Consider the following 25,730-nt stretch of genomic DNA (forward strand, 5'->3'; position numbering starts at 1 on the left):
CCCAAATTTGTTCTCGCCAGAAATAGCTAGTGTGTCCTGGACTGGATTGTTAATGCTTGAAAAAAGGAAATAGGAGATAACTGAGTTGGTAGTCCTAAAGTTTAAAGTGGGGAGAAGTATGAAAACAGATGATGGACAATAGATATGAACACAGCCAAACACCATGTTTTTCTTTGCTGGTGATTCGTTTAGTCTCTGGACCTCATATCCCAGCCAAGCGATTTCCATCCCATGAATCACTGAGAGTGTCTAGGAGCCTCTGGCGTGCCAGTGACCTTCGGAGGTGCATGCGATAGTCCTCCATCACCAGATCATCCCAACGTCGCAAGACATAGTGGTCCTGGCCCAAAGTCAGTCCTGAACACAAGAGCTGGTTGCGGGTCCGGAAATCCGCCACTGTAAGCAGCCACCTACAACAAGAGAGAGAGAGAGATTGGGAATCAGAGGGAGGAAGATTGAAATGGATGTTGAGTCTGTTAGGCGAGTGACTTATTAACAAAAGACTTTCCTTATAACTGTACAGTATTAAAAAGAGCAAGGTTTCCATAACACAAATGAAGTTCAACCTTCACATTGGAACTTCACACACAAGACCTTCTCATACTGAGGCCTACCTCACAATCAGGCCTATGAAAAATGAGGACTATTATTCTTCCACTGAGACGATCTCTCACACAGAGAGGCTTCTCTCAGACAGAGGTTTACCTCACACTCCTCAGGACGACACTAACTTTGGCCCACTTATTTATTTATTTATTTGGAACATTTATATCCCATCCTTCTCTCTTTTTAAAAGTTTATTTTAGTTATGGGACATAACAGAGCAACAAATCATAACAAATATAGTCAGGTAACAATATTTTTGATGTATACATGCCTATCTACCAGTTAATTCTGATATTTGGTACATTTTATTATCAGTTACTTAACTTAAAACATATAGGCTTTCTATATCTACATGTTATGGACTTTCAACCTTATGAAGTCGAAGAGGAATTTGGAAGGGTCTCGCCCTGAAGGAGAGACCCTGCGGACCCACCAAAGAGGGCTCGCTACTTTGGTGAGCAAAAGAAAAGAAGCCACAGTTTAAAAGATTTCCCTAAGTTCCCAAAAGAATCTCACCAAAGCTGAAGGAAGCGACACTGAGTTGATTTTATTGAGATCCAGCTGGAAAGGATGCAAAGCCGCAATAATTCATCAAGCAAAGCATACATTAAATACAAAATAAAGCCTTTTTATACATATACAGAGCTGTCTGATTGGTTGGTGCTCTACAGCTGGGAGGAGGCTTGGCCGCCTCTTGAGCTCCTTAACCAATGGGTGAGCTCACACCACCTCGGCCTCCTGGCCAATCAGGAGAGAAGGGGGCGGGACAAGAGGGAAACAATGAGAACTGGAGTGGATTATGGAGATATGTAGTGTCCAAATGGCCGAAGCGTCGTCAGGGGGCCTTCTAGCCAGACAGCCTATTGTCTTTGATTGGTGGCATAAACGTTGAAGTCTGGCAAGCCTGCCAAAATCTAGATTTTCCTGGTGCTGAGATATGGGAACAATGAGGCAGTCTTGGCTGAAGTTTCAGTGGAGGAGGGTTTGAATGGGCAAACAGATCCGGCAGGAAGGTAACGGTGCTCCGTGCAGTCATGCCAGCCACATGACCTTAGAGATGTCTATGGACAATGCCGGTTCTTCGGCTTAGAAATGGAGATAAGCACCAACCCCCAAAGTCGGACATGACTGGACTTTATGTCAGGGGAAAACCTTTAACTTTACCTAAGGAATAAAAATATGCTACATGTCAGGACTATCAAAAAGCCCTGATAATTCAGAGCCCAAAACCTGTGATCTCAGGAAAACCTGATGTGGTATCACGAGAGATTATTCCAGGGAAGATGTTACGAAGGGAAACCTCTGATGACATTAAGCATGATTCCTTAATTATCAACTACAGCTTCACAGAAGATGCCATCCAAATAAAAAAGGACCAAGTCTAATAAATGAAGAAATGTATACACAAACATAAACATTTTAGGTCAGCACTCTTGGTCTGAGATTCATTCTTCTTCTTCTGAGGATTGCAGAAAAGGACCCAGTGCTGAGACATGGGAATCCAAATTAGACCAAGGGGATCTGCTCCTCCTGGGACTATTACGATTGTACCCCAAAGCATTTGACAAATGTATGGAAGGGAAACTGCAACTCTTGGCTTTTCTGGGAACACAAGGCAGGCATGCAATGAGGTCTAGTGGGTGAAGGCAGAACATGAAAATCCAAACCTGTTCTTCCTTCCAGCGGTCCCGCAGATCACATTAATGTTCTCAAACTGAATGTTGCACAGAAGGCCTGTTTCAAAGGCATCAGGAATGACTGCCTCTACGGCTGCCAGGACTTCCGCATGGTTCATCTCCTTTTCAGGCTGAAAGGCAAAACAAACATTCAACTGTCAGCTTTCATTGCAACTACTCCCACCAAGTAGGAACTACTATTTTCTTCCTAAAGGAAATCTGTAATGTAGGTTTGAAATAGCTTTCTTTTTAATGGCTCTTCGGCTGCATTAAACCCCACTATAGCCTTTCACAATCTGAATCATACTAAAACTACTGGCCCATATGGCAAGGCAGAAGGCTCAAAAATCACTCAAGCATTGCCTCAATCATATTTCAGGGGCATCAACAGTCTGCCAGAATGCATCTAGCAAAACAGGTTGAGCCATCTTCTGCTCTTTGTCCCAAGTATCCCATACTAATAGGTACAGTAGCCCTGCATAGGGAGATTCTGTTTAGCTATCATAGCCCTATTTTTCACAGAGCTGGCCTCAATAATAGGCACAGTAAAATAACTGCAAATGCTGGGGACAGCAATAAACTTTTCTAATCCATATTTAACCCAATCATGCTTAAGGACATCAAAACATATGTTTTTTGGGATGAAACATGTATTAATGCAATTACATATATAACTGGGGGTAACGTTTTTGTGCTGCAACATGCAAAATTCCCATTATTATTATTATTATTATTATTATTATTATTATTATTATTTCATGTCAGGAGTGACTTGAGAAACTGCAAGTCGTTTCTGGTGTGAGAGAATTGGCCATCTGCAATGATGTTGCCCAGGGGACGCCTGGATGTTTTGATGTTTTACCATCCTTGTGGGAGGCTTCTCTCGTGTCCTCACATGGGGAGCTGGAGCTCACAGAGGGAGCTAATCCGCATTCTCCTCAGATTCGAAATTGTAACCTGTAGGTCTTCAGTCCTGGCAGCACAAGGGTTTAACCCATTGTGCCACTGGGGACTCAAGGAGGAGGAGGAGGAGGAGTGTTCTTTGTACTCCATCCAGAGGCGGCCCTAGGTAATTTTCAATGGTAAGGAAACAGTATTTTGCCCCCCCCCCCCCCCCCCCGCCCCCAACCAATCACTGATATATATTTTCTGTTTTTCACGGGAGTTCTGTGTGCCATAGTTGGTTCAATTTCATCATTGGTGGAGTTCAGAATGCTCTTTGATTTTAGGTGACCTATACATCCCAGTAACTACAACTCGCATATGTCAAGGTCTATTTTCCCCCAAGAGCGCCTCAAGAGCGCCCCTGGGCAAAATCAACTCTACTGCAAATGCTTACTTTGTGTAATGGGTTAAGCCGCCCCTGACTCCATCCCCTCCCTCCAAAGGGACTCAGGGTGGCTTACACCAATCAACAGATACAGAAAATAATATAAACAATAAACAATATGGCTAGTGTGGACTTCAACTCTGGAAACCAGGGTTTGAGTTAGGACAACCCACTGTTTCACCTTGGGTGAGTCACACATTTTCAATCCCAGAAAACCTCCTTAGGGTTGCCATAATTTGGAGATGACTTGAAGACACATGACAACAACAACATAATCAACAACAACAAATGTTGGGCAGAGGTTTCTGGCATCCTAAAGCAGCTGCCAAAAGAACCTCCCACAAAGTATGCCATTCTTTAAGAGTGGAGTTGGCATTCCACTTGATGCAATATTATACTGAGGAATAGTAGGGAATTAAAATGTCAGGCTTCCACTTTAGATCCAAACACTTGATACTACTCAGAGTACTTCCTCTCCTCCTCTTTGCTGTTATCAGGGCACCTCTGTACAACAAAGGTGATCCACCAGGACAAAAAACCCCCAAAAAACCCCAATGTGGAGCCAATCCTGATTCTGTCACTTCCCAATGAGTCTGGACTAACCGGACTTTCCAGACAGAGGCAAAGAGGACGGGCAGCTGGGGGTCTGGGGAACTTGCGGATGCAGGGCATCTCCATGTCCAGGGCCTCATATTCAGCAATGATGCGCTTTAAGTATTGGCGCCTGGAGAAAAGAAAGAAAGCTGAAATCCTGGTGTAATTTTTCTAATACACACACACAGAGTCAGCCCTTCGTATTCATGGGGCTAAGAGCGCAAGACCCCGACGAAATTTGAAAAACCATAAATAAAGAAACACATTTTCTTAGCTTGAGAGAACTCGTGTCTAACTCTCTAGGTCCTCCACTGAAGCTAGATGGTCAATCTTTGCTAGAGTTGCTAAAGAGACCATATTAATAAAATCTATGAATAATTAAATTATTAGAAGTTAAATCAGCAAACATGAAAGGCCAGCTGGAGTGCTTCAAATTGAACTAAAATTGACAAAGTAGCCTGCCCTCAAATTAGCAGGAAAGAGAGGAGAGGTGTTGCACTCCAGGCCTGGAAACACCTATGACTCCTGCACCACACAAGATTCCAGGAATATAAGAAAACTGTTTATTGTAAATCACATAAAAAGCATATCAAAAAGCAGGAATAAGAAAGGAAGACATAAAATCCAAAACTAAGGCTTGACTTGAACCAGGAACAAGAGAACTCAGGCTTAGCTTCTCACTCTAAATGCAGTGTTGCCTGAACTGACTTTAAGGTAAACAACTTGTTGTTTAATAGCAACCCATGAAAGCATTACATCTCCCATGGAGTCCCCCCCCCCCCCCCACATAATCTTTCAGGCCCACATAATCTATTTTGATCTCTGTAGCTGCAGGTGGTCTCGCCTGGGAATCCTCGTTATCACTCAGCTCTTTGCCTGATTCCTTATCTGCTGTTACTCCTTCTGGCTCCTTGAACTGACCTTGAGGCCTTGCACTTTCTGAGCCAGTTTTCTCACAAAGAGAAACATCATTTCCCAGACCTGAATTTCCCAGACTTGAGCCCTTATCACCTTGTGCCACAGGGAAGCCCACAAGCCTTTCTAAATAATCAATGAAACTCTCTACTTCTGGCTGATCTACAACAAGAGGAGAGGACATTGTCTTGCTTTTCCTAAATGGATCAGGCAAAAGCAAACTGCTATCACTTCTCCTAATTTGTGTATTTTTTTCTCAATAACAAATTTTGCAGTCTTTATCATACTCTGGTGTTGTTTGGCTACATGTGTCTCGGATTTCACCTATAAAATGTTGGAAGGTATGTATTGGAACGGGATTTTGGATATTGAATTTTGCCCTGTTAACTGCCCTGAGTCGCCTACAGGCTGAGAAAGGCGGTATACAAATACAGTAAGTAAGTAAGTAAGTAAGTAAATAAATAAATAAATAAATATCTGGGATCTGGCATCCATTGTGTCATCAGACACACTTGATGAGCTTGAGCTCATTTTTTTTCTCTCACTCTTCTTGCTCCCTCTTCACCTTTCTCACAGGATTGATGTCAGAATAAAATGGGAAGAAGGAAAACCACCCTGAACCATCTGGGGCAATAGCACGATATAAAAATAAATAATGGATGAATAGGGAAGAAAGAGCAGGAACAGAGTGAACGCATGGACAATTCTCCCAATAGAGACCCTCAACTATTTGTCTTGGCACTTATCCTTTCTATCTCCTCCATAAATATCTGGAGCTGGAGAAATCAGTGACATCACAAAGTGTGTAAACAGCATCAAACAAGGCAAGGAGTGAGGCAGAAAATGAACAGAGATAATGAAGATCTCAAAAAAAAAAAGATTGCTAAAAAATCCAGGAGTGAGTAATAAAATGACAAATGCAGTTTAAGATTAGTAAAGCGATGCATACTGGCCTGGAAAAACCCATGTACTGTACACTGATGCAGCCCAAACAAGTGATATTTACCAGAAGAGGCATTTAGGGATTGTGAGCTTAGCTGCCTTTGCATGCCTATACTCCATAATTTCTAATTTGCATATTTTCTATGGGAGTTAAGGACGGAATATATTTATGGTAACTTCCCATTTATTTGATTCTACCACATCCACTTGCTTTCTGCATGACATAACCTCCTGCCGTTTTTTCTCTTCCTCTCTGCCATAAGATTATGTATTTGTTTATGCACAGATTTCTGCAGATAAATCTATTTTATATGTGTCACAAAAAAGATGACTTTGTTTATTTTCTTTCCTAGGCATCTTACATCTTATACTGCCTTCCCCATTATCCATTCCCCTGAAACACCTGCCAAAGCCTGCCAAATGATAGCTTCAGCCCTGACAACACTTTAACTCATCCCTAAAGTGTACTTACGAAGTTTTACGTGGAGGAGGGGCAGGCTGCTCCATTTCTAGGAAAAGAGGACCGGTTCCCCCTTCATTCTCGGGGTCCAGGGGGGGTGAACCTGAAAGTAAGAGAGACAATGTGGAAGACATTAAAAAGAAGAAAAAACCTCTATGGTGTGGTTAGTAGGCTCTTGGAGTTTTGGGCTTCACCAGAACTCAAAATCATAGAATCATAGAATTGGAAGAGACCTCGTGGGACATCCAGTCCAACCCCATTTTGCTAAGAAGCAGGAAAATCACATTCAAAACACCCCTGACAGATGGCCATCCAGCCTCTGTTTAAAAGCCTCCAAAGAAGGAGCCTCCACCACACTCCGGGCCAGAGAGTTCCACTGCTGAACAGCTCTAACAGTTAGGAAGTTCTTCCTAATATTCAGGTGGAATCTCCTTTCCTGTCATTTGAAGCCATTGCTCCGTGTCCTGGTTTCCAGGGCAGCAGAAAACAAGCTTGCTCTCTCCTCCCTATAACTTCCCCTCACATGTTTATACATGGCTATCATGTTCCTCTCAGCCTTCTCTTTTGCAGGCTAAATATGTCCAGCTCTTTAAGCCACTCCTCACAGGGCTTGTTCTTTGGACCCTTGATCATTTGAGTCACCCTCCTCTGGACACATTCCAGCTTGTCAACATTTCTCTTCAATGACAATGCCCAAAATTGGACACAGTATTCCAGATGTGGTTTGATCAAGGTAGAATAGAGAGGTAGCATGACATCTCTGGCTCTAGACATTATGTTCCTATTTATGCACGCCAAAGCCCCATTGGCTTTTTTAGCTGCCACATGACATTGTTGGCTCATGTTTAACTTGTTCTCCATGAGGACTCCAAGAACTTTTTCACATGTACTGCTCTCGAGCTATGCATCCCCCTATTCTGTATCTTTGCATTTCAAGTGGCTAAATGGCTTATCTTGCATTTGTCCCTATTGAACTTCATTTTGTTAGTTTTGGCCCATCTCTCTAATCTGTTTTGAATTCTGATCTTATGTTTGGAGTATTGGCTATTTGGTGTTGTCTGCAAACTTGAAATGAACCAGGGAACAAAGCCATTTCTACATTGAAGAAGTTGCTAGGGTATGGCTGAGTAACTTTAGACTGAATGGAACAATTCCGATCCATCTGCCGCATTCCTTACTTGTGCTGCACTGTCATGTTTCAACGTGCCAAAAGTTATAGTGTCATTTCCCAGCTGTTGCTTTGCCAGAGTTTGATTTTGTGCATGTGTGGTTTTGCTTTTGGGGAAATGGGGGTCCATGTTAGTAAACCACTCATTTACAAATAGTGTGGAGTATTTGGGTTTCTTTGAAGATGAAAAAGTGCCTTGAACACTTATGAAAAAAGTGAATTTAGAGAAGGCAGCATGGAGGGTTTCAGGGATTTTCTGAAGACAACACGTTCAAGTTCCAAGGCCCTACTTTGCCCACCTCTGTGCTAGAGCAAAGGTAAGAATATCTTGCTGTAGCGGAGATGACAAGCAGCAAATCTTATTTATGTCTCTGTGTCTCTCTGGAGAGGAAATGGAGAATTCAGAAGGTTCAAGGAGCAGCCTAGGTGCTGCTAGAATGGCATAGAGATTAAAATTCAGTCTATAGGGTGTCTGATCCTCACCTTTGATCTAAGGAGAATTGCTCTATGAGACCATCATTCCATCAAGCCCAGCATCCTAGCTGACTCTCTGTCTATCTATCTATCTATCTATCTATCTATCTAACCATACACATAATAAAAGTGAAAATATGTATGTGTGTATGTGGCTGGGGTGCCCACTTTCACAGACAGGCTCCCACTTCCACAAACAGCTTTAACCCACAGTGCTGAGGAGCCACCAAAAGCCCTCCATCCAGTGACATTTCAGGTTATAGCGAGCGCCATGAACATATAGCCCAACCCCCTACCAGTGTCCTCCCCAAGCACCATACTACCTACAACCCAATGAATGCTTCCTTTTGGTTACAATTTCATTCTAGATTTTATGTGTTTCCTCCACCACAGACATCCCAGTGTTTCTTACTGGTGTGGAGTTTGCATGGAGTTTGCATGATTCTGCCCACTGCCTCTCTCTTAACCCTTTCCTCTCTGCACAACAAACAGAGCAGAACTAATCAGCAACTAAACATACTGGAGTTTGGGGGATTGACTCCACATGATGGAAGTTGTAGTTCACCCTTCATCCAGTCAGAGCGCTGTGATCTCCACTAATAATGAATCTGGACCACATTTTGCACTCAGAACTCTCATGACCAAAGAAAAATACCGAAGAGATTTGGGTGGAATTCACCTTGATTTATAGCATGATGTGAGTTGTAGTTCACCCACGACCTTCTGCATTTTGTAAAATTTAAAAAAAATACTTTTTCAAATAACCCAAGCAACATCAGGTACCCAAGCTAGTAAGAAATAAGATCCACATTAATTACTAGAATACCTGGAAAATTGATGGTGTGGGGAGAGGACATATCATTACCGCCACTGCATAGCCTCTCCCTTTTGTCATTATCTGCCTCCCAAGGAGAGATGTGAAGGAACTTGTTGAAAAACATTTAATTTGAGAAGAAAACCTCTTGGAACTGAAGCTAACTGGACTGTTGTGCCCCACTTTAGAATACAATCAGAGTCTAGAGTTGCTAGATTAGGAGTCTCCCAGGCCCACAAAAGTCTGAGCTCTGGGGATGGCCTCCTGGTGATGTCACAAGGAGTAAGGCTAAGGGAGGTCACAGCAGGAAGGCCCTGCTAATGATACTAAGCATGGTGCAGTACGCAGTTGCTCAGAGGAGCTTGTCGTTCATTATGTCTAACAAAGGGGAAAATACTTCTCTGGTTGCAAATTAAGAACCTTATTACATAAGGCAGGTAAAATCGCAATTATAGCAGGCTAACTTTGGAACTTATCACATGACTCTGTTCCTCCTCTTCTGTTCTTCTCCCCATTGGAAAGCATTTCTTTACAAAAGGAGGTCATTAAAATATATTTTTTTTTGTATGGAAAAGAAATGCTTTCCAAATGGGTAATTGCCAGACAGTAGTATCCTGCTGTAATTGCCTTTTACTTGCCTTGTGTGATATGCTCATCACTTAAACGAGCTCTACATTAAACGGTAAACAAAACCATTTTGAATAGAGTATATTAATCGAAGAAAAAAACATCCTTTTTTCAAGCAAAAATATTTTTTTCTAATCTAATTCTGCTTTTCAATGCAGCCCACATTAACCAGCAATCACCACCTTCCTTCCTTCCTTCCTTCCTTCCTTCCTTCCTTCCTAGTCAGTTTGCAGTATTCCCTTTTTCCTAAATCACCACCACTGTAATCTACTACTGTATGTACATGCGCCTTTAGAGGGTTTTCTTAGGCAAGAAGCCTCTGGTGGCGCAATGGGTTAAACTCTTGTGCTGGCAGTACTGAAGACTGAAAAGTTCGAATCCAGGTAGAGCGTGGATGAGCCCCCTCTGTCAGCACCAGGGGACATGAGAAAAGCCTCCCACAAGGATGGTAAAATGTCAAAACATCTGGGCGTCGCCTGGGCAACGTCCTAACCGACAGCCAATTTTCTCACAGCAGAAGCTACTTGCAGTTTCTCAAGTCACTCCTAACACGAACATAAGGCAAGGAATACACAGAGTTGGTTTTATGAGTTGCTTCCTCTTAAATGAAACCTACAGACCTTGTATTTATAGGAAGCTTCCCTTTCAAATACAGTCCTGCTTAGCTTTCTAAATCAGACAGGATCTGAGTCACTTTGCTATCAGTCATCACTAAATATTGGAGTCCCCGGTGGTGCAATGGATTAAATACTTGTACTGGCAGGACTGAAGACCAAGAGGTCAGTGCTTCGAATCTGGGGAGAGAGGGTTGAGCTCCGTCTGTCAGCTCCAGCTTCCCATGCGGGGACATGGGAAGCTTCCCATAAGGATGCTAAACATCAAAGATCCGGGGATCCCCTGGGCAACATCCTTGTAGACGGCCAATTCTCTCACATCAGTTTCCCAGTCATTCCTGACACCAAAAATAATAATAATAATAATTGTGAGGCAGGGATAGAATCTTGATTATTTGTCCCTTTTGATAAAACTGATTCAACCCACATGCATTACGCAACAGCAAACAAATCACATTGGAGCTAGAGTAGAAATATGGGAACCGAACTCAGAAAATTAAGAGTGGCAGAAAAATCCACAAAGCATCAAACTGCAGTACTCTTTTGACACTCCTGAGGCAGTGCATACTAAGGCATCTCAGTATTTCCTAGCGGTGATGGCACTCCTTTCACAGAGCCAACTTCAGTTTGAAATACTTTGAGAGTGACAAGAGGAAAGGAAATGGGGACACATGTGAGCAAGTAGCATCAAAGTATGGTCAAGATAACAAACGTTATTAATGAGGAAGAACAGACAAGATAGGAGAGCGTGCAGCAGTTTCATATCCACTTCCTGGAAAGATTTCAACCCATCTGCTCATGTCAACCTTGATGAGTTGGGGGTAGACTACTTTTGCACTTCAAATTCAGTTTGTAGCAATTGAAGACTAAGGCAAAGTAGGAAGGTGAAAAAGTGGAACAACAGAAGATTAATTGAGACTGCCTTTGCAAATTGGGGAAATTGGAGGATATGTCAAATTTCTTCTCCAGATTTTAGGACTGGAGAAGAGGGACAGATTGTAGGAGTTGTCATCCATTCAAAGTTACTTTTCTCAGCTCTGCTTGAAAGTTTGATCCAGAGCTGCATCCATCCCACTGCAGTGCTGCATTGCTTCACTTTATGATTGCAGCAAGGTGTCCGCAAGAGTTCGTGCCTCCTTGAATGGTTATGCTGCAGCCCCCCACCCCCACCCCACTGGCTGCTCTCCCCTTCCTCCCCATTGCCTTTGTGCACTTCTCCTGGCATGCATTTCAACTGAAGTGCATTTAGAGATTGGATAATTACGTTAAAAGCTGGAACTGGCAACTTCTTCTGATGGGCTGCCACAGGATAAAAGATGGGTAAGGGAGTGGGGAATGGCAAGGCCCTCAGTCTCATAGATCAAGAAAACAGGGGCAGTGGTGTGCTGTCATGGTCTTCCTTTGGGCCCTTACCTGGATCCCATTGGTTGCTGGAACCAGTACGCAATTTGGCACCTTCGTTCTCATCCTCCTGCATCCTTGGGGCAGAAAAAAGAGTCATTGGTTCTTTTGGAAAATGTGAATCTTCGTAACCATTTGGGAAATGGGATTCATAATCTTTTGTCAAAATGATGCCATAACCTTTTTGGTTGCCCCAAAAAACATCTACTCTCCCTTAAAATATATTTGCCTTTAAATCATGCTCTCAAGAGACAAAAATAAGCAGACTTCTTTAAAAGTAACATTGTTGGTTTACTCACAAAATTTCATGTATGCAGCATACAGGTACTTTGCTTATCAACCTAGTTACAAATAAGTTTGAAATAGTTTCTCTATGTGGGTAACACAGGGCATCCTTTTACTTCTTTACTGAAGTCTTAACTGTACTTTTCCTGCAGTCTTCTAAGGGCACACAATTCCTACTCAAATCTAACAGCCTCAGGCCCTTTCTTTTCTTTCCTCAGCTGCTTAAGGAAGGGCCCTGAGGCTGTTAGGAATTGTGGGAGTTGAAGTCCAAAACACCTGGAGGGCCAAAGTTTGCCCATACTTGGTCTAAAAAATGTGTCACTAACATGAAATATCTGGAAAGCTCTGCTCTAGGACATAGGCCCAGTTCCTGAGATATAGTAACCCTTTGCTTCAGTTCCAGCAAACACTGGGCAATGGTGGACAATGACAAGGGTTATAGCCATGACAGAGCCATGCATTCTCTGATCCTGCCAGAAAATATGCCAGAAAATCCTTCTTCAGATCCCATCCTATCATCCCCTGCTCTCACTCACTCCACTCCAATTCAAGCCTTTGTCTTGTGCCAGCTAACCTTCAGCCTTGTTGTTTTTGGGTGCTTTCAACCTCCCAGTCGACCAACTGCAAAGATTCAAAGCCAAGATTCTGGAATCTTGATTCCATAGCTAAGATGGAAGACATGCTTCCTGCCAGAAGGACTCTCAATTTGTTTCCTCACCCCAGTGGGGCTGCTTACATACCCCCACTTCCCAAAGAAAGAAGAAATGAATGGTCAAATATAAAATACAGAATTTTGTTAAATTCACACATGACAGTTCATAATATAAATGCAAGTGCAGAAATGATTTCTGAGATTTAAGTCAGGGGGAGGGTCTTCTCTCTGGTGCATCTGCACTGTGGAATTAATGCAGTTTAGGAGCACTTGAACTGCCATGGTTGAATGCTATGGAATCCTGGGAGCTGTAGTTTTACAAGATCTTTAGTTTTCTCTGGTGCCTCAGCAAACTACAATTACCAGGATTCCATAGCACTGAGCTCACTCATCCGGTGGGAACAAGGGAAAGGGTCTTCTTGGTGGTTGCTCCCAGAACTTGGAACTCCCTCTCTAGAGATTTCTCTGCCATCAGGCATTTATAAATGGATGATAATCAGGCTTTTAAAGCTGGTGTGATTGGGATTTTAAAGTGAGTTTAACATTTGAATACATTTTAATATTGTTAATGTTCAATGTGCAAACATGTCATCATGAATTTTCATTGTTGTTTTTTTAATTTTATGTGCATATTTCAATGTACCATATTCACAGCCATAATTCCTCACTTCTCGTGCCCACCCCGTTCCACTTTAGAGAGAGAAAGGAAATTTGATGACGTTCATTGTGAGATTAGCGAAATTAATTCCCAGCGATGCTGGGAACTGTCTCAAGACCTTATCAATTCTTCATTGTTCAGAAAATGTAACCTTCATGATCATGCCATGATTGACTGTGAAGAAGTCTTTTATTTCAAACATTTCCTGATAAGACAGTACTGGGAAAACTGTGAGTCTAATGCATATGCTGTAAATCCTTAATATGTCAGGGTCATACAAATGTATAGATATTTGCCTTCTATTCATACATCATTCTTTTCATCTCCAGATATGAAATAGCTTGGCCAATTTGTTCAGGGAAGGAGAAGAAACTCCTTAATCAAAGACTCTCCAAAGCAGTGGTTCTCAACCTGTGGGTCCCCAGATGTTTTGGCCTTCGACTCCCAGAAATCCTAACAGCTGGTAAACATCTGGGAGTTTTAGGTCAAAACACCTGGGGACCCACAGATTGAGAACCACTGCTCTAAAGTCAGCATCTTTGGTTCAGATTAAAATGGCCTAAAGGAGAGCGTTTGCAGGTAAAGCAAATTTGTAAAGGACCTCTCCATGGTTCTGGATTCCCTGACTGCTACACAAACAAAAATTCCTAATTGTATTGTCGAAGGCTTTCATGGCTGGAATCACTGGGTTGTAGGTTTTTCGGGCTATATGGCCATGTTCTAGAAGCATTCTAGAACATGTCTATATAGCCCCCCCCCCCAAAAAAAAACATTCAACAACCCAGTAAATTCCTAATTGCAAAAAGTAGTTAGACTCAACTCAACAGATGGACTCCGAAAGGTGCAAAACCATAACATTCCCAGGAAACAAGTAATCCTCTGAAATAATGGGATGGCAAAGAATTAATCAGGACTGTTGTTGCCAAATTAGGACAATTGGTGGATGGGATTAGATATCTACCCAACCTGCTGTGTGCTAATTCTTGGAGGATAAATCAAGGCCCCTTTCTGCTCATTCTTCTTTTCCCTTAAAAGGAATGTTGGGGTGATGGATCTTCAAAAAAACAAAATTGCCTTCTATTCATTTGGATATGTGGCTATCCTAATTCTAATATAGTGGTTCCCAACCTGTGGTCCATGGACCACCACTGGTCCCCAAGAACTAAAATGTGGTCCGTGGCCTCACCGTTACTACACCGCTGCAACAAGAGCAACTGGTCTTGCAAAACCCTCTTATCATGCTGAGGCAACTGAGATGTTGGGTGAGGAGAGGTTGACTACCCACGAAAAGTGTGACAACCATCCTCCTGACTACTGCTTCTCCTCCTCCTCCCTCTCCCTGAGTGGAGCCATTCCGTGTGGCACCTAAAAGCAGGGGAGCCTTGCTATCTTCTGTTTTAGGCCTGTTCCTAAGTTATTTGGGGTGGATAGATCACATCAGCTCTAGATTATTAAATATGGTTTTCTGTGGGCAAGCAGATGGCGACTACTGGATGGCATACATTCTGTATCAGAAACTAGAGATGATGTGGTCTAGCCAATGCAATTTTCTGAATCAGCACCCCAAATAACTGAACTGAATTTAAAGCTGAGCAAAAACGGATGTGTAACCCTTTCAATATGGATGTTGGAGAGTGGTCACTGGTCAAGTGTTCCCTGGTCAAAGTGGTCCCTGGTCAAAGTGGTCCCTGGTCAAAAAGAGGTTGGGAACCACTGTTCTAACAGCATAAAAAGAGAAAGAGAGTAGATGGGGAGAAAGACAGAGCTGGAAGGAAAAAGACAAAAATCCAGCAATAACCTCCAGTCAACCCCAGCTATTCCCTGCCTTGCCATTAACCAAGGCTGCAGAGATGTTAATTAAGTTGATTTTTGGAAGGGTCTGATGCTGCAGCATCTCCTTATAGAGCTGAAATGCACAATACTGAAATTGCTGTTTGGAGACCCGGCTAATATTTGCCGTTCCATCCGCCAGTGAGCTCATCTTCTGTGCCAAAGAGAAGCCAATAACTAAGGATTGCTGGGAAACAACTTTTGAAAGAAAAAACCCCAAACAACCATGCCAAAAACCATAGGGATAATTTAGATTTCAGAATGGTCCTTGAGATGCATCAATTCAGCCCAAAGTGAGAGGTTGTTTATATAATGATTTTTTTTAAAAGAAAAGGGCCAAACAAGCAAAAGGACTGTCCTTCCAAACAGTCATTGATTTATATTGAGAAGGCTAAGGAGACTGAACAATTATATGTTAAAAAAAAAAAAAACATTGGCAGAAGAACCATTTTTCAACAGGCATCTTTAAGATGCTCCCTTTCAGCAATAAAAAGGCTCTCCGGTGCTTATTTTCCCCCTGCTCTTCCTTTGTCACATTTTATATCATTCAGTATTGACTGAATGACCCAGTAATTCTCACAAATTTGTGTGATTGACCAGTATTCACCACTTTATTATATTCTCATGTATGCTCGATGTAGTGAGAAAGTGAGTTAGGAAAGTAGGTTTTTTCCAATGGCTAAGTTGCTTTAAATAAATATTTGAATTGAATACAATTCTACATACAATAAAAATGACACAGGATCTACCATGCAAATATACAATTCTACATACATACACTATGTAGGAACAAAGCACAACAAAAATGCTTAAACACATATCTACACTACCTAAGGGGATATATATATATATATATATATATATATATATAAAACACTGTAACTAACATAATTTTAAAAATTAAATAATGCCCAATGATCATTTTTTGGTATAACTGTAAACTTCTACCTCTCTCAACTTCAACTGTAAGTCACACGTCTCTATATTGCTTCGTGCTTATTTGTTGTAGTCTGGCAAGCATCAGAGGATTTTTCTGACTGTTCAGAGGATGAGTCAGCCGGGGATGATAGATTTCAAAGTGAAGAGTCTGCGAGTGATCAGGGGAAATTGCAGACAGATGAGGCTGATGTTTTGGATCCTTCAGTTCATTCCCAGACAACAGGGGAAAATGAAAGTACCAGTTCCCTGGATAAATGGCCTTGGGCAGACAGGGAGGTTTCAAGGGAACTTAGATTAGACTGAGAACTCAGGGTCTTAAAAGTCAGCAGTTGAGATTTTCTCAGAGGCTCAGAGATAAGGCTAAGAGATCCAGGTCTATGAGGCATGATGTCATGGGTGGCTTGGAGGGCTTCAATTAGTGAGTTGTTTTCCGGTCTTTCAGAGGAGACAACTTTGCTAAAAGAGATCGTTCTCTGGTTTCTGCTCTCACGTTCTTGGTTCAAGTATTCTCAAGTTTCCTGTTCTTGTTTATGTCTGTGTTTCTTTGGAGAATTTACCTTGGGGAAATTCCTGTTTTCATGTTCATGGACATATCTTTGGATTATTGCTTTTGGTTTTCGATTCTTTGGCTTTATGTTCCTTGGCATTTTTGGATTACTGCTATTTTGTATTTTCTGTTCTACTGACCCTTTTGGATTTGACCTTTCCCCCTATTTTATCTACCTTCTTTAATAAACATCTTTATACTGAATTAGTGGACTCTGGTGTGGTGCTGGGTGAAAGGGTGTTCCAGTGCTAGAGTGCAACATTATTGATAACAATAATTATATCACCATATTTCTGTTTCAAAAGGTTAATCAGAAGTTTCCAGTTCTTCCAAAACCTTAATGCTTTTTCTTTAATCAAAATGGATAGTTTTCTCATTTCTCATAAATCATGAATTTTCAGTGATCAGTCCTCATTAGTAGGAAATAAATCACTCTTCCATTTCTTAACATATAATATTCTAGAGGTTGTTATCATGTACTGAAATATTATTCCATGGCTCTTTCCTAATTGGTCATCCATCAACACTGAAAGAAAACTTCAGGTTTTAATTTAACATTAATCATTTTTTAAAAATGGAATAAGACTATGTGTTTAGCCTTTTCACAAGTCTGCCACGTGTGATTAAAAAAACATTTCTTGCTCAAGATATTTCCAAAAGGCATCCTTTAAGCATCTTTGCTGGTTTCTCAGGTGTCAATGACTAACAATATATCATTTTATGAAAGTTTTCTTTTAAATAGAAACATAAAATCATGCTAAGCCTTTTAACTGCATTCTTTCCCACTGATCTCTTTGCATATTATAGCCAAATTTTCTCACCCATTTTATCATACAATCTTTCACCTTTCCTCTATCTTAAATTTTAATAAAAGCTTATGCATTTGTGCTTACTTGTTTGTCATTTGTACATAGTTGAGTTTCAAATTCAGGCTTTACTGACTCAAAGCCATGATTTCTGTTATGAAGTTGCATGTACGAGAATAATTGAAATCCTAATGTTTCCATAATAACTGTTAGTTGGTTTTCTTATTACATTCTCCTTGGCAATTCACCAACATATCTTAATATCTTAACCACTTTTCCTTACCAATTATTTCTTTTCTATACAAAACTTTATGTGTTGGGATTGTTAAACTTGTATATGATTGGTCAAGGTCTTTTTGTCTGTCCTGAAGTAGACTATCAAAGTCATGGTCTGTACCTGACATTCAAATATATATATAAATGGAACCAGCAGGAAAATGTGGCAGTGTGAAATGTTCCTATTATCTATTCCAGTCACCAGCCATACCTCTTTCAGGACACAGTCATCCCTTCAAATTAAAAAAACAACCTATTTTTATTACCTGCAAGGACATCTCTCTAGAAATCTCTATGCCTTCCAATGTCAGTCTGTTGAGTGATTTTAGCTATCCACTAAGATTGGGGTTCAGAGCCCGGTGTGCTTCGCTACTCCAAAGGTCAGATTAAGACACAAACTTGGTTTGAAAACAACAAGAACAGTGGTGTATTCCTTAGGGCCCAAAAGAAGGTCAGAATAGAGTTTCAAATATTTCACTTAACCCCCTGGAAAATACAGAGCTTGTTTACTCACTTTGACAGCTATTTGTGATCCCCACACCAGCCTCTGATTGGTTGGAAAATGGTGCAGCTAGGATCTGGGCTCCCGTTGGCTGGGGATTCCTTCTAATGTCATCACTGGTTGGTGGTTCCCCATGGTGGGAAAAATAAACAGCTGGCATTAGTTGGTTTGAAGTCTGGGTCCATTTCCAATTCTGCCCTCAAAAGGGGCTCAACCCCCAGGAATGTGGCTGACAAATGCAAATGAGTCCCTGATTGGTTTAGCAGTTCAGGTTGAGTGTACACAAAGTTAAAAAAAATCTGGTCAACGTTAAGAGAAGTTGTGAGACAAACAGTACAACAGGTAAAGTTATCCGCGGACCTTGTTAGTGGATGTTGATAGGAAGTTGGAAAATGCCCTCGCAACAGCAAGAAACATATCAACGAGGTCTTTTGTCAGTGGGTTTAATATGATCTTCAACTGTGATAGCTGAATGTGCCTAGAGACCTCCCCACTTCTGCCTCTGATCTCATTGTGATAGGATAAGGCAAACCGAGTGTGCCAGCACAGATGTTCCCAAGATACCTTTTGTACTGGGATCAGGTACATTGAAAATATATTCATACATTCCCAGGTTATAGGTTAGAACAGGCATGGGCAAACTTTGCCCCTCCAGGTGTTTTGGACTTCAACTCCCACAATTCCTAACAGCCTCAGGCCCCTTTCTTTCTCCCTGCAGCCGCTTAAGCCTGGAGGGCCCAAGTTTGCTGTGCCTGACTTAGAATGTGAAAAGGGGTTTGGACCTTGTTTGGTTCCTCTAGGCTGGTGACCCATTGGTGTTGCAAAATTTCAGACGAAATATTTAAAAGGATTTGTGAATGAGCCTTTTTAGATTTATGAATGAATGCAACAGGGAAGACTGAGAGTTTTGTGAAATGGAATTTTCCTATGGACATGACTATCTCAGATTGATGGGGTATTTAGCCATTTCCAATTCAGCTGAATTTCCTGAGGGCAATAAGAAGATTGTGTAAATTTATTTTTGTGTGTGGCTGGTCTGCATTCCAGGGTGGGTAAAACGAACGAGGAAAAAGCCGAGCCAGAGTGAACAGACCCTTGGCCGTTTGAAAGACCAATTCATAATAGTAAAGGTAAAGGTAAAGGTAAAGGTAAAGGTAAAGGTAAAGGTAAAGGTAAAGGTAAAGGTAAAGGTAAAGGTAAAGGTAAAGGTTTCCCCTGACATGAAGTCTAGTCTGGTCCAACTCTGGGGGGTGATGCTCATCTCCATTTCTAAGCCAAAGAGCCGGCGTTGTCCATAGATGCCTCCAAGGTCATGTGGCTGACATGATTGCATGGAGTGCCGTTACCTTTCCATCAGAGCGGTACCTATTGATCTACTCACATTTACATGTTTTCAAACTGCTAGGTTGGCAGAAGCTAACAGTGGGAGCTCATCCCGCTCCCTGGATTCAAACTCCTGACCTTTTGGTCTGCAAGTTCAGCAGCTCAGCAGTTTAACCCACTGCAGCACCAGCTCAGTTCCATAGTTCATCTAATTCATATTTTGGGAAGTATGACTTTTTGATAACATGTTGCCAAAAGATGACCATAGAATCAAACTAGAAGAATTCTAAATCCCCAGAAAAGTGCATATTACTCGAAATCTCATATCACTGTGTTCAATATCCAATAGAAGTTGACCATAGAATTGTACTGGAGGGCCTCTAGATAGCTAGAATTTCCTAGGGAGAACATGAATCCACAAATAATCAAATACACAAATATTGCAAGTATTGAGTGCTGACTGTTCTGTCTCTTTTTCTGTCTCCCCATTTAGTCAAATTTTTCCATTGTCAGTCAGCATTTCATGGCCACTGAGCATGTTCAGAACTCCCATTGCATTACACACACCCACACCGAGTTATTGTTTGTTTGTTTGTTCAATTGTATTTTGCTACTTTTATAAACAATAGGGACTCACGTCGTGTGCTAATGCCTGTTCCTTGTGCATGCATTGTTTTGTTTGGACTAGGTAAGGGTTGGCACTCAGAACGTGTTTACTATTAATAGATATAGGGCTTCTGGTATACATGGAGGTTCCATTAGCGATCATGTCTAATTGACGTGATGGATTAGATCCCACATTTCCCTCCATGAATCCTTTCAAAAAGCCATCAAAGCTAATGGCTTCCACCACCTTCTTGTCATAGTACATCCCACCTATTAATCGTGCATTTTATAACCAAGTCAGCTCTCAGCTTTTTGCCAGTTGGCTTGCAGCGTTTTAATACGGAAAATGGAAGAAGGTTACCTTGACCTCTAGATGAGAAGGAATCAGAGTCCTTGGATTTGGCCCAAGTGGTAGAAAGTACTTTAAGAAAGCAAGTATCTTTGAAGAACTGAGGAACCTAATATGGCTCTCCGGGTATTGTTGGATTCTAACTTCTATTGGCCACTCTAGTGAGGAAAGAGCTGGAAAGTATAATATTTCCAGACTGGAATACCCAGAAGACAGTGATTACATTGGTTAGGTGATAATGGGAGTTGTGATCCAAAAGTACTTTTTCTGAGCCCTTTTCCTGCTTCTTGGCAGGGGGTTGGACTGGATGGCCCACGAGGTCTCTTCCAACTCTATGATTCTATGATTCTAGGGGTGGTAAGAATTCTACTCAACTCAGTAACAACTAAAGCACTAAAAAAAATGGTTTATCTCTATCCTAAAGTAACTAGAGCGCTTTTTGTTCCAGGAATACAAACAGAACCCAAAAAGAGAGATCTGTCATTGATGCAGACCAGAATTACAATCCTTTCCAATCTTAGTAAGGATGGAAAGAATATTTGCAAATATTTACTGCAAGTCCCAGGTGAAAAAGGAATGCCACAAGTGTCAGGAAACCATGATCAGAAGAATCATCCATGGACAAGAATCTTTACTGTTCAAAAGCTAGTCCTTGTGGGATTGTTTATATGGAACATGGCATTCTCTGCAAAGAAATACAATTTTCTATGCAGAAAGCAAGCTCTCTGTGTCAAAACAAACAAACAAACAACAACAACCAACTCAAACAGAAGATATGATTTTATCTTTTAGAAACAGCATATTTTCAGATTTATTTGTTTGTTTGTTTGTTTGTGATAATGCTATTTTCTATGCAAAAGTGTTAGGGAAAACTACCCTAAAACATAGCAGAGAGTCCAAAAGCAAACAGGTTACAAAAGTTGAGCATTCGGCTCATTAGCGAGAAGAGCGTGAAGTGTCATGTGATGTGGCTGTAAAGAATTAAGAGCTTAGGAGGCAAACATGCAGAATCCAAATTTTAAACATCACAAAAGGTTTATTTAAAAGTAGCCGTCTCCTGCCACGCGTTGCTGTGGCCCAGTCTGGTAATGAGAAAGTGTTGGGTTTCTAATATATGTAATTTCTTTATGCTTGTGGATAAACAGTATTTCTTGTTGCTTCTTTGTCAGTGTTGGTGTGGAGATTGTCTGGTTTGCCTACTCTGGAACATGCAACATATAAATGTCCTTCCTTAGGGATCCCTTTCAAATCTGTCATACACACATATATGTGTGTGTGTGTGTGTGTGTGAATCATATATATCTATCTATATCTATGGCTGGGTGGCTCTTTGCCAGGAGGGATTGGATTATGTTTTCATGCCCTGATGAAAGGAGTTGGATTTCTTAACCTGGGGGTCGGGACCCCTAGGGGGAGGTCGCGAGGGGGTGTCAAAAGGGTCACCAAAGTCCACCAGAAAGCACAGTATGTTCTGCTGCCCACGGGGTTCTGTGTGGGAAGTTTGGCCCAATTCTATCGTTCGTGGAGTTCAGAATGCTCTTTGATTGTAGGTGAACTATGCAACTCAGTAACTACAACTCTCAAGTGTCAAGATCTATTTCCCCCAAACTCCATCTGTGTTCATATTTGGGCGTACTGAGTATTCATGCCAAGTTTGGTCTAGATCCTTCATTGTTTGAGTCCACAGTGCTGCAACTACAAAACTCAAGGCCAATGCCCACCAAACCCTTCCAATGTTTTCTGTTGGTCATGGGAGTCCTGTGTGCCAAGTTTGGTTCAATTCAATCATTGGTGAAATCCAGAATGCTCTTTGATTGTAGGTTAACTATCAATCCCAGCAACTACAAATCCCAAATGACGAAATCAATTTTTTTTTTTGAGTGATGATCACTCCTTGGGTTAGTAGGTGTCTTGTGGCCAAATTTGGCTACAATTAGTCCAGAGGATTTTCTAACAGGGGGTGGAAATAGCTAAGTTGTTCCAAAGATTGCAATGTGTGAAGCTGCACATCCTCCTAGCTCAAAGGGTTAAACATTTCCTTGGGTGGATCAGGCACCTGCCTCTGGATGGAGAAACTTCTTTTGCTCCTTTAGGCAAAGCAACAGCTTGCCCTATTGATAAAAGTATTATTTCCTGGAACAGGGTCCTTTTTTCCTCTGCCAAGTCTTGTCTCTCTCTGTGTTCGAGCCAGCATACATATCCAACCCAGTGCCGCACAAAGGTGGCTCTGCAAAGAGATGCCGCACACGCTGAGACCAGCAACACGCATGCGCCTGTTCCCCTTTGTACATTCTTCCCACAATTTGGTTTCTAATAGTGCAGAACACTACTTAGACTGCTTTGGAAGAACTTATACTGTAACGCAGTTAATAAATGCAGCTTTCTATGGCATCAGGGCTCAATGGCTTCAATCCAATTAATCCCAAATAAGATTAGACCCAGGAAGAATCTACACTGTGGAATTAATGCAGTTTGACCGCATTGTAACTGAATGCATATAACTTGCTCTGCACCATCCCTGTATTGATGGAGAAAGGTAAAACTTCCAAAATAAAAGTTTTTAAAAAACTATTTATTTTAAAACCTTTCAAACCCCAGACAACAAAATTATCTCTGGACAACTTGGATGTGTGCATGGGCCACATGGATTTCAGGGGGGGGGGCAAGGAACACACAGAAATGGTTTTGCCATGTCCTTTCTCTGAAATATAATCTATAGGACCTGGTATTCATTGGCAGTCTCCCATACAAGTACTAACCAGGGCTGACCCTGCTTATCTTCCAAGACCAGATGCCCCTTTAGGACATTTAGGCCTCTGGTGTCGGAGAGGATACTTTCACAAAACATGGGGTCCCTCCATGTTTTTCAGTTACGGTATTATTTCTCTTCAACTGCCATGGCAACATCCTATGGAATATGGGATTTCAGTTTAAGGATCTCATGACATGGAAGTTCCCCCCATTTCTACACACTTCTAAAACAATTCATAGACGAAGCAACATGAATCCCATAATACAACACAAGGGGACTTCCACCTCTCACACATGCTGCTTCGTCTGTGAACTGTCTCTGAAGTGTTTTTCATCGGCAATGACTCCTGTCTGGGTCTGATTGTCTTCTAAGTGTAGTGTCTTGGCGGTGGGTCCATAGGTGACTGTAGAGACCTATTACTGATCCGCATGTTCTTCTGCGGCGAAGACATCAATTTCCAGGTGGAAGGCGGTTCCAGTCAGGGTGGCTTGACATGCGTTCCTCTTGGCATGCTCCTCCTTTCACCCTCCATTCGTGCCTCTACAAATTCTGCAGCACTGCTGGTCACAGCTGACCTCCAGCTAGAGCGCTCAAGGGTCAGGGCTTCCCAGTTCTTGGTGTCTATGCCACAGTTTTAAAAGTTGGCTTTAAGCCCATCTTTAAATCTCTTTTCCTGTCCACCTACAGTTTGTGTTTTTCATTCTTGAGTTGGAAGTGTAGTAACTGCTTTGGGAGACGGTGATTGGGGATTCAGACAACGTGGCCAGTCCAGTGAAGTTGATGGTGGAGGCTCATCAATTCTGGTGGTCCTTGCTTCTTCTAGTACACTGACATTTGTCTACCTGTCTTCCCAAGACAGGTAGTTGCGTATGACATCTGTAAACAGTCCATGTTTCACAGGTGTATAGCAGGGTTGGGAGGACAATGGCTTTATAAACAAGAACCTTGGTATCCCTATGGATGTCCTAGTCCTCAGATACTCTCTGCTTTATTAAGAAAAATGCTGCACTCACAGAGCTCAAATGGTGTTGTATTTCAGTGTCATCGTTGACTTTTGTGGAGAGGTGGCTGCCAAGGTAGCAGAAATTGTCAACATTTTCTAACATTACACCATTAAGCTGTATTTCTGGCATTGCAGAGGGATTGGCTGGTGCATTTCTCAATGTTCAATGAGAGGCCAAGCTTTTCGTGTGCTTCTGCAAAGGTGACTTTCAGGTTTTCTTCTGAATGAGCACAGATTACATTATCATTTGCATATTAGAGTTCTATAACAGATGTTGTTATGACCTTGGTTTTGGCTTTCAGTCTACTAGCTTAGGAATTGTGGGAGTTGAAATCCAAAACACATGGAGGGCCAAAATTTGCCCATGCCTGTTAGAAAGAAAGAAAGAAAAATATAAGGAACTGAAGCAAAAAAAATCTTCATGATCGAACAAATAATATAAATCAATGAGTAGAGTCGTGTTTGTTCTCGGAGTAAGAGAGAAGGGAAAAATTGATAGGTATAAATAATAGATGTATAGAACTGTAATAGATAAAATGTGATCAACAGAATGTGTTTTATACAGTAAATAGTAATAATATATTTTGTGTGTCTGCAGTTGTAACAATTGTTACAAATACTTACATCTAACTAATAATTTTTAAAAAAACAAATAAAAAGAGCTGCTATTTGTATTTCTTGAGCAGACACCTCCGTAGGACTCTGGATATTCCAACATGACCTAATGGTCAACCTCTGCTGGACGTTGACCATAGCATTTCACTGGAGGACCTGGATATTCCTAGAAATGGGTTTCACCTAGAAATCTTGCGGTCCCCCAGTGCCACCAGAAATTGACCACAAAATCACACTGGAGGGCCCATCTGGGCCCTCCAGTGTGATTTTGTGGTCAATTTCTGGTGGCACTGGGGGACCGCAAGATTTGTAGGTGGAACATTTTAATACAATCCATAAATAATCAAGTCTGCAAAAGTCAAACCTGCAAAGGTGGAGAACTACATGAAGTGCTCCAGGAGAGATGCTCACCAGTTTCTACCACCATTTTTCAGGCTTAAGAAACTATGCTTCCTCACTTTCTCTGATTCAAACATCAAACCTTGTTCTTCTTTTGTTTCCTTTTGCAGGAAGCTGTAAATATAGATTCTCTGAGCCAGGGAAGAGGTGTCCTCCCTGTAGGTATTTCCTAGCCTTTGTTGCAGAAGGCTTTTGAGAGTCATCAACCCATTTAATTCATTCCCATGGCAACACTGCTCCTACTACAGGAGTAGTGGAACCAGGTCTTGCAGGATTGGAGCTCTAGCATTTTAAAAAAATCAGATATTGGTTGCTATACAGATACACACATATATGGCTTTTCGTTTTCCTCTAAAGCAGTAGTTCTCAACCTGTGGGTCCCCAGATGTTTTGGCCTTCAACTCCCAGAAATCCTAACAGCTAGTAAACTGGCTGAGATTTGTAGGCCAAATCTGGGAGTTGTAGGCCAAAACACCTGGGCAACCACAGGTTGAGAACCACCTACCAGCTACTTTTCACAGTAGGTGGTAGGGACAAAAGTTTCTCTGAGCAACAATATAGAACTGT

At 41.6% G+C, this 25,730-nt stretch overlaps 1 protein-coding gene across 1 annotated transcript; it reads right to left on the minus strand.

Annotated features, from left to right (window-relative positions):
• Window positions 1-202: 202 nt before the first annotated feature.
• C6H19orf81 (chromosome 6 C19orf81 homolog) lies at window positions 203-9,106 on the minus strand. The gene is made up of 5 exons (XM_067469500.1): window positions 8,992-9,106; window positions 6,536-6,626; window positions 4,216-4,336; window positions 2,274-2,413; window positions 203-410 (listed from the first exon to the last, which is right to left on the minus strand). The coding sequence occupies exons 1-5, from the start codon at window positions 9,104-9,106 to the stop codon at window positions 203-205; spliced, it is 675 nt and encodes a 224-aa protein (XP_067325601.1).
• Window positions 9,107-25,730: the final 16,624 nt, after the last annotated feature.

Source organism: Anolis sagrei, chromosome 6 (genome assembly GCF_037176765.1).
Source record: "Anolis sagrei isolate rAnoSag1 chromosome 6, rAnoSag1.mat, whole genome shotgun sequence".
Classification (NCBI taxonomy): domain Eukaryota; kingdom Metazoa; phylum Chordata; class Lepidosauria; order Squamata; family Dactyloidae; genus Anolis; species Anolis sagrei.